The sequence below is a fragment of the Chamaea fasciata genome, unplaced genomic scaffold (assembly GCF_029207755.1).
Source record: "Chamaea fasciata isolate MVZ Bird 193981 ecotype frontalis unplaced genomic scaffold, bChaFas1.0.hap1 SCAF_2, whole genome shotgun sequence".
NCBI classification, from domain to species: Eukaryota; Metazoa; Chordata; class Aves; order Passeriformes; family Sylviidae; genus Chamaea; species Chamaea fasciata.
In genome coordinates, this window is record NW_027094087.1 from 49,831,664 (window position 1) to 49,846,590 (window position 14,927).

General features: G+C 36.7%; 1 protein-coding gene across 3 annotated transcripts in view; it reads right to left on the reverse strand.

Moving 5' to 3' along the window:
• Positions 1-333: 333 nt before the first annotated feature.
• Positions 334-14,927, reverse strand: part of DCLK1 (doublecortin like kinase 1) — a 229,875-nt gene continuing 215,281 nt past the window's right edge. For 2 of the 3 annotated variants that reach the window (XM_066176006.1, XM_066176010.1), the window contains one exon: positions 334-1,815. In XM_066176006.1, the coding sequence (XP_066032103.1) occupies positions 1,651-1,815 (165 nt within the window). In that variant the 3' untranslated portion in view covers positions 334-1,650. Of the gene's footprint in view, positions 1,816-10,469; positions 10,544-14,927 lie in introns of all 3 variants that reach the window. The other variant, XM_066176007.1, reaches the window with a different exon arrangement.

Sequence of the window (14,927 nt, forward strand, 5' to 3'; positions counted from 1 at the left end):
CAGTTCCATGAAAAAAACACCACTCAGAATGGGAACAATACTGTGGGCAACTTGCCCTGTTCCTGAAAAATTTATTTATACTTCTCAGAAAGCTGAGAAAATCTGCATGTCATTTTGGGTAGTATATTGATACTTCTAGTTGTATAATAGGAAGGAAAAAGGAAGGAAGAAAGAAAGAGATACAGGGCAAGGTTGGGGAGAGATAGAGAGTGAGAGAGAAAGAAAGAGGGAGAGAGAGGAAACCACAAGTGACTTTTAAAAAATACTGTGAGAAAACTTCAACTTTAGAGAAGAAAACTTCCATTTTATATGAGCAATAAGAGAAACTATAAATTTCACAATGTTTTTTTATTTTAGAACATGATTTTGAAAGTTGTTTCTTTCATTCAAGTGAAATTCAGAGCCATCTTTTTTTTTTTTAATTATCACATCTGAAGCAAAAGTCTACACACTGTAATAGTGGAAGTTTCTGTGGAAGCCAACTTTATGATAATGGTCAAATAAAAAGCTATAATGTTGTCTTGAGGTTTTAACAAACCAGTTATATACATATATATATATATATATACATATATATATATATATATATATATATATATATATATACACTCTGTGTAAATGCCCATTTTATTAAATATTACAAATAAAACTGGTGAATCATTTTTAGTTTCTCCATTCTAAAGACAAAACTTCTGCTAATTCAATTTAGGCTTTACATATATATTAAATGACTTGTATTTTCCCCGATTTAGAAGTACTCTAGCTATTTAAAGGGTAATGCTCCTCAGTGTTCATCTTTTTAAATGGCTCTGCAGGAATAACCAGGTCATACCGAGAGGATGCCTGTACATTCCTGAATGTGATGCAAAGGAACCAGGAACTTCTCAACTAGATCATTACATACGATTACATGACAGAACGTGTCCTCAAGCAATGTCCCAAAACTCAACATTATCATTAGCAGCAAACTACATGGAAGCAATCTTTTCTGGCCATCATCATGTCATCTTCTGTAAACCATGAGAATGCCCTAAACTGAATTTCCCATCTAGCCCTGCATCATATCCTTCAATAACAGTCACTCTGTGTTGAAGTATGATGCAGGTTTGGAACGAGCTGCTGCAGAAGATACCATTTGTTTAATTTTACTCTCATTTTTAAGCCTATATTTATAATTCCTAAGCAATAGTACATTTGATATATTTTTTTGGCCAGAAACAGGAAAGGAATGTCAGGATACTATAAAAGATATGTGCGTATAAAAGCAAAAAAGCCAGAATAAAACCCTAATATGGGTTGTCAAGGTTTAAGGTGATCATTTACTCAGAGGGTTAACATGTGCTAAAATTACATACTGCAGTTCCTAGCTCCACTGATGAAAACATTCACTGCTTCTATCTTTAAATAAAAAAGCAAAATAGCCTTAACCCTTTGAGGATCTTATTAGCAGCAAGTTGCAATTTAAACAGAGAACAAGTATTTCAATCAATTAGGAAATTATTCTTACAAAGATTCTGTGAGCACCCTTTTGTGTTCTACCATCCCAGCGTTTACTGCTGGAGAGATCAGCTGTATTCACTCCACACAGGCCTGAAGCAGTTTCAGGGTCTCAAAGGGTTAAAGCCAAGACTTTTGAGAAAAAGTGTTTTATTAAAAGGGTGAGTTAGGTGAGCGAACAGTCTCGGATGAACTTGGTGAATAGTCTTCCGATTCGGAGTTGAGTTCAGGTGGAGCTTGCTGAGCCTTATAACGTCCCCTCACATCCTGGTTGCGTCTTCGTCGGAAAACCTGCCTCTCCTTATCAAGAGCGGTGGTCTGGCAGGGGCATAAAATAAGAATAAATGAAATTAGGCTGTGTGTGAAATGCAAAGATAATGAAAACCATGAGGTTTTATGTGGCCTGCAAATACCAGGGATAATAAATGTTCAGACCAAATTAAGCCTGCTCTGTCTCAGTCAGGTCTGAAAGGTTGAGCCCACAACATAGCTAAACATTTGGAAAAGTGCATTTCCCAAACCTTAAGAGGTAGCGTGACATCATCAAGCAGATACAGTGCCATATATATGGATGCCATATGTTCTACTTCTGGATGTTATTAATTTCATCCTTTAACAGGATCAAATTTCAAGCCAAATACCAAGTGACCTTCCCCCCACCCTTCTCAAAGTATAAATCTGTTTCTACAGGCAAGGCAGAGATGTACACTTGTCTTTGATTTGACCTAATGAAGGCTGATACACACTCACCCATGTTTAAGTCAGTGCAATCAGCTAACAAAGATGGATTGTGATGAAGTTGTCAGACAAGAGAGAAAAACAAACACCGAAGGGAGCTAGCCCAGCTCCTTGTCACATCATGCCACTCAATGGATGTTCTTAGGGAGAATGCTGAAGAGCTCTGATGGAAAGACCTGTTCAGCCTGACCACACTGTCTCTTCCTGTTAACCAAGGTCTACTGAATTTAACACTCCACTAATTTTATCCACATCTAGTTAAGGTAGCCAGGAATGGAAAAGAGCAATATTTACTGGATGGCCATTATTTTTTGATCATTCTGCCATTATTGAGAACACAATTCTTAATAAGATGGCTGTAACTTCTAGCCATGTTCTTTCTTCTGCTGTCCTGGTACACTTACGAGGTGAAACTTCCACCTGAGTAAGGGTAGCCCTAGTTTGACTATCAGTTTCGAACACAGGACTAGGTTTTGCTGTCTTCTTGATTATGGGATCTTAGACTGCAGTCCCTGAAATCACTGTAAAATTAGAAGTTCATCACGGATGGCCTTGATTCAGCAAGAGCACTTTGACACATGGTTAGCTGCCTCTGAAGCAGGGCTGCCCCCTTAAAACCCAACCCTTGGCTGCTTTGGAGAAAGCAAAATTGGAAAAGGCAGGTGACCAGTAAGATGACATACAAAATGCAACCAAGTATCTGATCATGGCACTGGAAGCAAAGATACCTTTGAGAACTGAATAGGTTTCACTCATATGGCTTGTAAAATTTGTCCCTTATAATGAAAAGGTCTATTTAAAGGAATGCAGCCAAAAGGTTATTCTGCTTCAAAGGATTTATTGTGTTCTCTTAAGATATGCATGACTGATTTCTCTAGAAAATTTACCAGTTACAGTGTGAGCCTCATAGGAGAGCAGAGATGCATTTATAGCCAACACAGTTTTGAGACTAAAATGAAAACTAAATCTATCATACTGGTGCAGAATAGCATTATAGCCATCCATGCTTTCAAACAATGCAACCAGCATTCAATAATGATGTAACAGAGACAGAAAGATGGACTGGAGTACAGAACTACTATAGCAAATGGATTTAGTGAGGCTGTGTTGCTGAACGATTATTTTTGTGTCCAGAACCTATATAGCACGACTTTAAAAGGATAAAACTATCCATTTTGATAAGTTCATCCCAATATTTTAAATAATAATTGCTACAAAATCCAAAACTTTTTATCTGACAAAATTTTTTTCTGTTTACTGCTATCTTTTGGTTAAGAGCTCTAATTAGTATTTTCAATGCCTTCTGTTTCTTAGCCTTGAACCAATTCAGTTTTTGATTATTTTTAATGTGAAACAGAAGAATACCTAGATCTTTTACACACAGTGAATATACTGCTTATAGTATGTAATTTTGTGTGAAAATTGAAAAGAATGGCATATATTACCCCTCTATAAAATACAGATTTCCATTTAAAGGATAGTTTTTATGCTTACAGGAAATAAGCATTTATTTAAAGTTTAAACCACATCACATCATCCTGTGGTAATAGATACTCTCCCCTGAGAAATTTAAACATTTCTTCTTGAATAAATAAAAATACTTGTATTAAATTCAGAATTTATTTTTAAAACTACTACATGAGAATGGCAAATGTATATGTAAAACCTGAAGGTATTTAAATGTAGATAACTTACACATAAGGGAATGTATAAGAAAATTGTTTTTTAGGATATTGTTTATTAAAGAACAAAGATAACTAGGTACTAGGACAATATATTATCTTACTATGATTGTTGGAAAAGCTTTAGAAATTGTTCTTTAAATCTGTTTGTTTAGATACACATAAAAGCACTCCCTCCCTCAATAATAAAAGATATTAAGCAAAAAAACCCTGAGGGTCTCACCTAGACTAGCACCTTACGTTGCTGTAGTTTATAGGGCCAAATATTTCTGGCTTCCTAACCCTTCAGAAACTTCCTGAGATATTTTGTAACTGTTTTTCTTTACATTTTCATCCAGTGTTTTCCCTGGATTTGATCTAATCAGTCTTAGTAAAGACATATTTCTGGAGAACGGGGCATTATTGTGGTTACTCTCCTGGGCTGAGAGACATCCAGAGTCTCTCTCACCCAAAGAGCTTATCGAATAAAAAGTTTAAAAGTCACAGAGAGTCCAAGAGGTCAGTATTTACCCAGTGAAAGCAAAAATACATAGGTCATATTCTAATGTTTAGTGTTTGCCATGTAAGAACTACAAAATGGGGCACTTCTGGCCACAGACAGTGCTCAGACCCTATAGAACTTGCAAGATCAGGGTTATTTTGCCCAATATTCCAATGACATTTGACACTTCAAGTGTGTGATACACTTCTGATGGTATTGTGGCTCTGCATACTGCAAAAATGCTATTTTTTCATTTAATGATGTGGTTACTTTTTGCCTCAAAAGAATTTCAAAATATGATAGCTCCATCCTTTGGAATGCAGAGAAGATGGTGAGATAGATACCTATGAGTATTGACTGCATGTGTTTTGTAAGTGTGATTTTCATCTACTGTACTTTCTTGTGCACATGGACATATTCCAAAAATCAGGTTTTTCATTATTATTGATGTTTATGTAACAAAGGCCTCTCATACACATTGCCTGGGTTTAACAGATGCATTCTTTCACCTGCTGTTCATCTGGGTGGTTCGCCAGTGCATGAACCAATCCATTATGGATTTCCAGGGCATTTCTGCTTCAAGCTACTCTTTCAATAAATAATAGGAGGATCTGAAGTGCACTTAGGCTTCACAGGGCTGCAAATCCCAGATTTTCATTAACACATTTTGACATTTTATTTTTCCTGGCTCTAGATTACTGACTGAGAACTTTGAGCACTATATGAGAGTAATGGCAACTAAAATATGAGAACAGAATTCTTATTTAAGATATGCAGCTGCCCTCCTGCAATCCATATGAGAAAATGTAGAGCTTCTTATCCAGTAGAAGATAAGTGGATTGCCTCTAATAATTTGGTGGTGATGGGTCTGAAGTACTTCATTAGGCACTAATGTATTTTGCATCAACATATAGTAATCCTGACACCCAGTACCAAATGGTTACTAAGCCATTTTTGGAAATGCATCTAATTTGTAGTAATAGAGCATTATTTTAAAATCATTGTTTCCATCATCGACATATTAAGGTACAGTTAGCATCTTTCCAGGATTTTTCCTTAAAGAGTGTCTTCATCCTGATTTCTATGACTTGAAGTCATAGGACTCCTGAGCCATGCAATTTTACTTTTTCTCTTGGAAAACACTGCTCTGTGTATTTATGAACAGATTTTCAAAAACTACAACCGCTTTGATACATGTGGTGGATTTGTAATGGGAAGAGCCTTATTTTAGCTGTGGGCTGATATTTTCTGTCAGGTCGATAATTACTGGATTAAAGAAACTGAATTTTATGAAAGCGAGCAGTGACTGTTATTCTTTTCACTTGTCTTAATTTACTGCTGGCCACCAAATATAGATAAATATTAGTTTCATTAATAAAAGAACATTAATGTGCATTTTGCCTCTTAGTCCATACATTATTCATACCAGCCAGGAGACTAACTGGGGATGCAGCTGTTCACGCATTAATCTAAGAAACCCTTCCCTTTGCTCGCTTTTATTCTGCAGGAGCATACTTGCAATTTGTTACCTATTTTCCTGAAGCATTCTTTAGCGTGTGGAATTAGATGAATATGCTTACTGGTATTTTTCTTCCAGTATGTTCTTTTATATCCACAGTTTTATACACACATTTAAATGCTCACACCTAGATAAGTTTACCTTATTTCCTTAAACTTCTAGCTAGCGACCTTTATACATTGACAAGTTTCCTGGCTGTAAAAACGACCATTAAACATTGCTTGTGGCACAAGCCAGGCAGCCCTTCAGTCTCATCTTTTTTTCAATTTCTTTTCCATGGGTTTCTCAGGTTATATATATATATTTATATATAATATATATCTATATATATTTATAGATATATAGATATAGATATAGATATAGATATATATTTAGATCTATATATATATATATAGATATATATTTAGATATATTTAGATATAAGTGTGATTGATTCATGAATCAAGACACTTTTTTGAGAGTTCTTCAAACTTAGCAATGCACCTCAGTCCAGGAGCAAGACACTCATGGTATTTTTAGTCCCTCAGGCTCAAGGTATAACCAAGTCAAGTTACACGGTGATTTGGAGACGTGCAAATGACCACATCGAGGGGACAAATTAATCGAGTGGATTTGAACCAAGACCTCCAAATACAAAAGCCCAATGCTTTAGCACATCATGTAACTTCTGGCATGAAATTTAGCTAAAATGAAAGTAAAAAAGAAAGAAAACCAAATCAATTTGATATATCCTTTGTACTGCACTGGTGGATGAACACAAAGACAACTATTCTATATACATAACTGTTGACTTCATATTGCTGTATTTAGGTTTGTGTTTACTCTTTGACATCCCCCTTTTTAGAGACACGATTCCTCAGCTGGTTTCAATTACACGTGGAAGAGAGTTAGTGCCAAGTTGTTTGCATGAATGAATTTTATTTACAGTTTGTAAATCAGTTGTGGGCTTTTTACTCAAAGATTGGGAGAAGAGATTTTAAATTACTTTAGGTATCTGCCTGTGTTTACCCATATTCAGTTTACAGAGGGGTTTATGTTATTAAAATGGCACTTTACAGATAGCAAGCCTGATTCCCAGCTTCCTTGGCCCATCATCAAGACGTCTGGCTGTAACTTCTGACATGAAAGTGTGTTGTATCCACTTGGGACAGGTGTAAGTAACTCGAGAGATGTAAAGTCACGTGAACTAAGAACGAAACACAGAGGATGGAATCATGGGTTTTCAGAGGAGCCATTTAGATATATTTTTAACTGTGACAGTGAGAACTGTATTTTAAAAATCTGATATTTATGAATTTAATATTGACCAGATTGGTAATTTTGTTAAGCATCCAGTGCAACTCGTCTCCTTTCTATTGTCATTATATAGGTAGATCATTAATGACTTTTCCACATACTCCTAGATTTTATTTTGCCCACTTTGGTTTTCTAGAGTGTCTTGGATACATAGAAAATAACACACCCTAATATTCTATACTAACATAATAGATATACTACTACATATACTGACATTTTCTACTAATATTCTGTTGGATGTAACCACTCTGGTGCTCCTTTGATTTTCCGAATAAGTCCATTCTTCATGTTTTAACTGGGACCTCCAAGACTTGTCCCCTACTGATGCTGCTTTGGTCTTTACTGCACCTCTGATTACAGGGCTGATTCCAACAGGGCTGTTCCAAGAACATTTGCTGGATTGGTTCTAAAATACGTATTAGTCTGAGGTTTAAATGATTTTCCTGTTTTGGTCCCTGTGTTTTCCCTGATGCTCATATTTAAGGAACTGAGAAAGCTTTTCCAGACATTATAGCTCATGCCAGCTACAACAACTCCTTCTGTATCTAAAAAAAACATGTCACTTCTGCATGTATTATCCCACTGAAACGGAATTAAAGAGGATGCAGAAGACACTCGGAAAAATCAGGATTTTGAAGGACTTTGAAAACAGAAGTCTTTTAGGGACAGAAAGGACAAGCTTTTCTGGTTGTTGAAGGAGGAAATAGTGCAATTTTAAAACTATTTTAGAAGACTTCTAGAAACTACAGATAAAAAAAAAAAGAGCAGTGCAGAAAAAATGAGTAGTTTAACACTAACAGAGGGAGCATTACAGTTTCCTTGAGACATGGCTTCATTTTTTGCCGTACTTGTGAATTCAGATTAATTTTCCAGTGGCTGTGATAAATTATTTGTTTTATAGGCATGAATTGATGAACCTTTTCATATGCTTTGCATCTGCGCTACTAAAAACTAAACACTTACTGTATCAAAATGGTTTTATTTAGATTAAAACATTGGTCACCACAACAGCTGCATGTTTCTGAGAGATGAGAGAGGTCCAAACACATGGCAGTGCTTGGTCCACTGCACCCCCACGCTTCGGATTTCCTAATTAAGCATCCAAGCCAAGGAGCCTTGATCTCCCAATTTGCCTTTCCACACTAGGTGCACAGTTTAGAAAACCCTAATTATAAACATTGTTGTTACTGCCCCCAGCTGGAAAACAGAGCAGTTTATGTATGAATAAGAGAGATTATCGCCCATCTGCTCCAGCCCATTATTCAGGGATGTGTCATTTTGTATGCTGATGGCAGCCATTACTAGTGCTTCAGTCAAATGACCTTTTTTTTTTATAGGTTTATTTATTTACCAAGTTGCAGACTTAGAGCCTTCCCCCCCTACCTCTTCAAAATGCATATGGTTTGTTTCAAAACCTGGGCTATGCAGTTAAACTGAGTCAAGGCCAATTTGAGGAGATGTTCACTTTTCTCACAGGCTCCTTTGATCTGCTCCCCATGAAGCAGGGGTTTTAAAAGATCCAAATATTGTGTATAGCAAATGGAAAGACTTTCTTTGCTTGCTTTTTCTTTTTCTTTGTAATGTAAAAAAAAAAAATCAGAGAAAGAGTGTAAACTGACCATGGATAGCAATTAAACTCCAGGAAGATAAATAAAGCTCATGTGATCTTCCTCACCATTTTACAGAGCAGGCATTAAATTTGCAACCCTTTGTCAAAGTTGTGCTTGACAGAAAATGCCATCTTTCCTTCTTCAGCAGAAAATTCCTCTAATACTATCAAAACCAGTCATCTAAAGCTGGGCACTCAGGTCCCCATTCCCCCTTCTCCAAAAATATGAAGAAGGATGCCAAGTCAGATCAGTGGGTTTTGCTCTGCTCTTGAAGGTCAGTGGGTTTGTAGCCACCACTGCAAGTGCAATAGGGTGGAATTAGATGAATTACAGGTACCACTGCACACTCCAGCACCTGGAGTGAGAGTCTTTCTCAATTTTTTCTAGCCAGCGTTCAACTCATGAATTGGATTGACTTTGTTACTTTTTGCCTGAAAAATAGGCGCTTTTTTGTGTTTGGGTTTGTTTTGTTTTTCTTCCCCCAGAACATCCATATCAGAAACTACCTAGTCCTCAGTGTGCACTCAGGGAACCGTTAGGTTTTATGGAAAGCGTGCTGTAGCCCGATCCATGCACTTGGTGAAATGATCCAGGTTGGGAATTTTACTTTACTGGAAACACTCACAGTGGCCATCTCTGCTGTTTTGCTAAGATGGTTACTTTGCTGAGATTTTACAAACCCCTCACAGACTTGTTTTTCAAGGCAATGTTAGAAAACACAGGTCTCACAGTAAACCTATAAAAATTTCTCCAGCTATCAAAATGTAGGTCTTGTGAGCAATAAGGAAAAATACAGCAAGTAACCACTTGATGGAAAATCCATCACTATGGATTTATTGAGAAGGTGTGTGGGCCTCTTGTGGGCTATCAGACCTCGAACCCTCCTTGCCCCCACTCCAGAATAAGTCCCTCCCACCCAGAGCCCCATTTTATCATACAGGTTAAGCCAGCTAACGACAACCCTGGCACAGTTACACAATGAAGAAAAATATATTGAAGAGACTCATGCAATATTTTTTAAAAAAATCAAATCAAAATAAATAGGTATCAGAGGGGTTTTAAAAAGAAAAGAGAAGGAATGCATTGTTAGAAACACAAGCTTACCAGCACATACAATGCATTGTATTTCAGTGAACTTGGGAGAGTTTCTATGCCCGCGTTATGCAAATGCATTGTCCAATCTAAGGTAAGGATTGTGTTTAGTGGGTTTAAAATGACAGTATATAGCTCCACGTCTTGCATGGAAAAAGAGAAAAATATATGCTGAGAGCCTGTTGCTGCTCCATGTGTTTTGAAACAGGAGCACAGGGGAAGCAGATGCCTTAACAAGCAGAAGGGAGGGGGAGGGTGAGTACTTCAGCATATCTGTAGATTTTCTATATACACTGTCCTTTTAACTATAGGGGAGATTGATACTGAGCATGTGCGATGAAGAGAAAGCTGGCAATGTGGGTGTGAGGAATGGGTGAAGAAAGGGAATGAGGGGGTGTGGCATCTCAATCAAGATTAAAACGAAACTGATAAAGCAGCATATGGACCAGATAACAAATCAAAAAGCATGTTTATCCACTGAAGGAACTGGTTAATGGAGACTGCCAGCACGTTGCCATGGAAACACTGACTGTTGGCGCTGCACCATCTCATACCTTATCCAATACATTCCTGGTTGTTGGTAGTAGTCCAAAGACCCTGATCTCTTGATGGTAAACCCGTGGTCCAGCTGAGCAGAGAGAAATGGGGCAACTCAGTGGATCGACATTAGGCTAGAGAATTCAGACTCCAGAGCAAGCTGTTCCTTATTTAGTGCATATTTACTGTTTTCACTTTCACTCTTAACTAACATCCTAAAGCTACGTACCGCAGAAGAAAAAAGGAAGAAAAAGGTAAAGAAATAAAAGGTAAGGATACTAATTCTAGATTTGCTCTTGCCAAATTAGAAGCCAATTTATTCAAACTAAAATGGAGTTTTCGAATAGGTTAGTTAATGCATAATGCATTCACTTAAAAGTCTGAAATATCTCATTACCTCCAAAGACAGTAGTGCCCTTTTAAGTTGCACATACCAGTAATAGAACATTATCTTTTGCAATTAAATTGAGAAGTTTAATAATAATAATTTTTTAAAAAATTAAATGCAGTGCAACCGTCACAAGGAGCAGGCTAGACAGACTACACAAGGCTTAAATTAGACTGCTTCATAATCATGGAATGTGTAAAGATGAAAAGAATCAGGTTTTGATACCCCATCAATCATGGTAATTCATTTCTAAAAATGCGTTAACCTTGGAGAGTAGGACTACTCAGAGCCATGAATAACATTGTTTATCATTTCAGCTTACACCTCATGCTCAAAAAGATAACAGCACAAAACTATTTGGTTTAAAATTGCACCAATTAAAGTCAAAATGGATATGAACTTAACATTGTGTCCAGGTAATTGTACTGGTGATATTGAGGAATACAGATCTTTCAAGTTTGGTTTATCATTAGCAAAATCATGTGCATAGGAACAAAGAAAATGTGTTCGTTCCCCTAACCATTCTGTGCTGCACTAACAGACGGTAGAAATATAATTTAGCTGAACTACATATAGTTTTGGGGGAAAAAATCTCGACAGAGACACACTGACTGCTCTAAAACTGTTGCAATGATTTTCAGATTTTTGCTCTATGAAGGGAAAAGGCCATTTCGTGCTTCACTTAGAGTGTGGCATATATTTCCAGTACTGATAGTTTCTAATTCTTAATTCAGAAAAGCAGTTCAACACATTTCCAGGTAGCAGCCACTTCAAGCAGAGTTAGGAACTAACTGCAAATTTACTGCAAACGTTTTCTTGATGACTCCCCTGAAAGTGTAGAATTTAATAATTTATTCCATTTTGTTAAAACAACGCCTCTTTCATCTTATTTAGAATTATTTAAAGGATATTTCTTGTTTAAAACCATGGGAACCTTGTACCTAGAGTTAAATTTGTGTTGTCTTAACTATACTGGTCTGCTATTGCCATCTACTGGCTTCCTTGTATGCTGCACATAAAACACACAAAAGGGATGTTTTCCTAAAAAGCAGATCAAAAATATTGCCCTAGAATTGAATAGCCAAAAATCAATTCAGAGAAAATGGGGAAAGTAGTTCCCTAACAAGAGTTGAAACAATTTTGGTGGTGTGGAAATCCTGCCATGAGAAACCCAGCTCTGGACAACAACCCCAGGACAACACAGACAAAAGATGTGAAGGGATAACCGAGACACAGGTTCAGCTTTAAGACTTTAAGCAAAACTTACAGGCTAGACTTGGCTTCTCCTCCACACCACCCAAGAAATGGCTAAAAATTCCACTTGGCATGGGTAATTTTATTTTAAAATCAGTAGAATGCAGGGCAATGACCTACACACTGCCTGCCCATTGCCAGGGTCCCCAAGCCAGGACCCTGTAAGAAGAAGAGAGCTGCACCAACTTTCTAAGCAGCTTTTCTTGTTTTCTGTTCTACTTGTTTACTCTGCATCTCCAGCTGGAGTTCACTCCCATTGCCAAGACAGAGACCTCATACAACCTTAACAGCAGATTAGCTTTAGTCTTTTTTTCTGTCTTAACAATGGCAAAAGTACAAGCACCAAGGTGATGACATACAGGCTAAGATTTAACACTTCAGACAAGGACATATATTAAACGATGCTCGGTCCATACAAGGAATTACAGCACACCTTTGGATTGCAGAAGCATTCTCAAAAAGGGATTTGCGCTCTTAATTGCACTAGCCAGTCACTAAAGCCCAGAGGGCACAGCCACAGGGGTGTTGTTTTGTGGCCAAACCAAAATAAATGGAATTGACATTCTTGAAGAATAAAATCTATCCCCAAATTTTAAAAAGGCTAATTAATATAAGTCTGGTTTTATGTTTTTACTGCAGTACCTTTTATAAACACCATCACAGGACTAAAAAATACTGCTCCTATTGAATAGCTGCATGAGAAACATGATCCTGCAAATATTTTGGCACATGCTTAACAGTAATGTGGCCATTCTGACACAGACTGAGGGGCACTAGCAAACCGTCTCCCACAGAGACCGGTAGATAACGTCTGTGACAAGAGTTTAAGAACAGGGCAGGTAAAGTTATATTTCTCCTACATACTCTCTCATCAGCAAGTAGTGTTTTTTAGAGACTTGTTAATTCTCTTGCTGTTTTAAAATTAGCTCTCCAATTAAAATTTTGCTGGCAAAGCTATCTTGGTTCAGGGGAATTTTTTCCCAGCTGACATAGTTACTCTGGCAGAACTTCTAATGATGCATTATTGCATCAACAAAAAAGTCTCCTTGCTTGTATAGTTAATTTTGTTTGAGAAATCATTCTACTACATCAGCAAAGGAACTGCTTTGCTAGGCATGCACATGTTCATTAGGGTAGTTTGTCCAAAATGATGAAGCCTTTCAAATGTGGACAAACTGGAAGTCTGGACACATGCACGAGAAGTAGGATGTCTCTGCCTTGGATAGACGGAGACAACTTTCACTGAGATTACCACATCAATAAAGCAGACATAAGTCTGAACCAAAGGAATCAATGCAATTTGGACATTGCTGAAGGAAGCAGTAGCCACAGAGGTTGTATGCAAAACACATGAGGCTTCAAACTTCCTTTCAGTCAAGCTGACTAGAGACACATCTTTAGGAACTTAATTTTCATATAATAGTTTTAATTGGTGCATATGGTAAATACTCCTTGAGATCTTTGAGGTGTGTTACTTTTTACCACTAGAGAAAACAGGCATATAATATCATATCATACCAATGTGAGGACAAACTAAGAACTAAATACCACATATTAGAGAGCTCTGTACATAAACAGAGTTATAATGCTCAAAATATATGATAATATTTATCTTTCATACTATTAAGTAAGCTATAGAAATATAAGCACATATTAACACAATTTCACAAACACAGACACAGATGTGTTATATAATATATAGAAGGCAACTCTATATATTATATACACAAGCACTCTCTCAAAAAGTATGTAAACATATAGGCAGGCACAAACCCCCAGTATTTTTATAGCAAATATAGTTAGTACATGTCTTTAGTGCCAAACAATATGTTACAGAATCTAGACATAATTTCAAAGTTCTAAATCTACAGCAGTCTTTGTTAATAGGATTTAATTTTAGCTTATTTGAGATTTCACAGTTAAAGGGAGATTTCCAAACATAAAACCCTGGTGACATGCATATCAAATGTATATTAAATAGATTTCCAAATGCACAAACAACATTTAAAAATGTTGTTTTGCTTTTGGCTTTCTTTTACATATTAAATTCTTTTGTAGAAAACAAAACTAATTTATTAATAAAATGGAAATTATCTAGCATTCTGAAACATTACCAAATCACTAAAGAAGTCTATACTGCCCCATCTTTTCCCGTAATCAAACCACTTTCTGAATTATGTAAAAGTATTCTAAACATTTCTACTTTATAGGCCAAGTTGCAGGATCAATCGTATCAGGATATGAAGTTTGCCCACAGAGATGATCACTAAAAATAATCTGTTAAATTCCCAAACACTAAAAGATAAATAAAAGCCATTAAGAATATAATTAATTATACACGTTATTTCCTGACATTTTGCGGTGGACAGATTCACTACAGTGCCTTTTTCATTACTCCGGTGTTAAACTGCTGCAAACAATTCCTTGGCAAAGCAACTGGGGCAAATAAAAAAAAGAGGAGGACAGGGAAATTAAAAACATAAAGGAGGCAAGGGATGGATGAGGACAGAGGCATCATTTCTTGCTTTTAAGCTTTGAAGTCATTAGCATGGAGGATCTGAGCAGTAATTCCCATGGACAAGCGTGCTGGCAGTCCATTCGATAGGAACACGGTTTCAGCTAGTCTATAAAGAACATACCTGCAGTTCAGATGAGCAATGGGTATGTGATGTTTTAGTTGTGGGAGAGTTGCTGCAGTATTATTGCTTAAAAATGAAAATAAATAAATGCTGACTATGTTAGCTGATGACTGAGAAAATCTAGGAAAAGCATGAGGAACAACTTGCTTCCATGTTGAAGACATTCAGGGTAGGAAAGAGTAAAGAAAAAATAT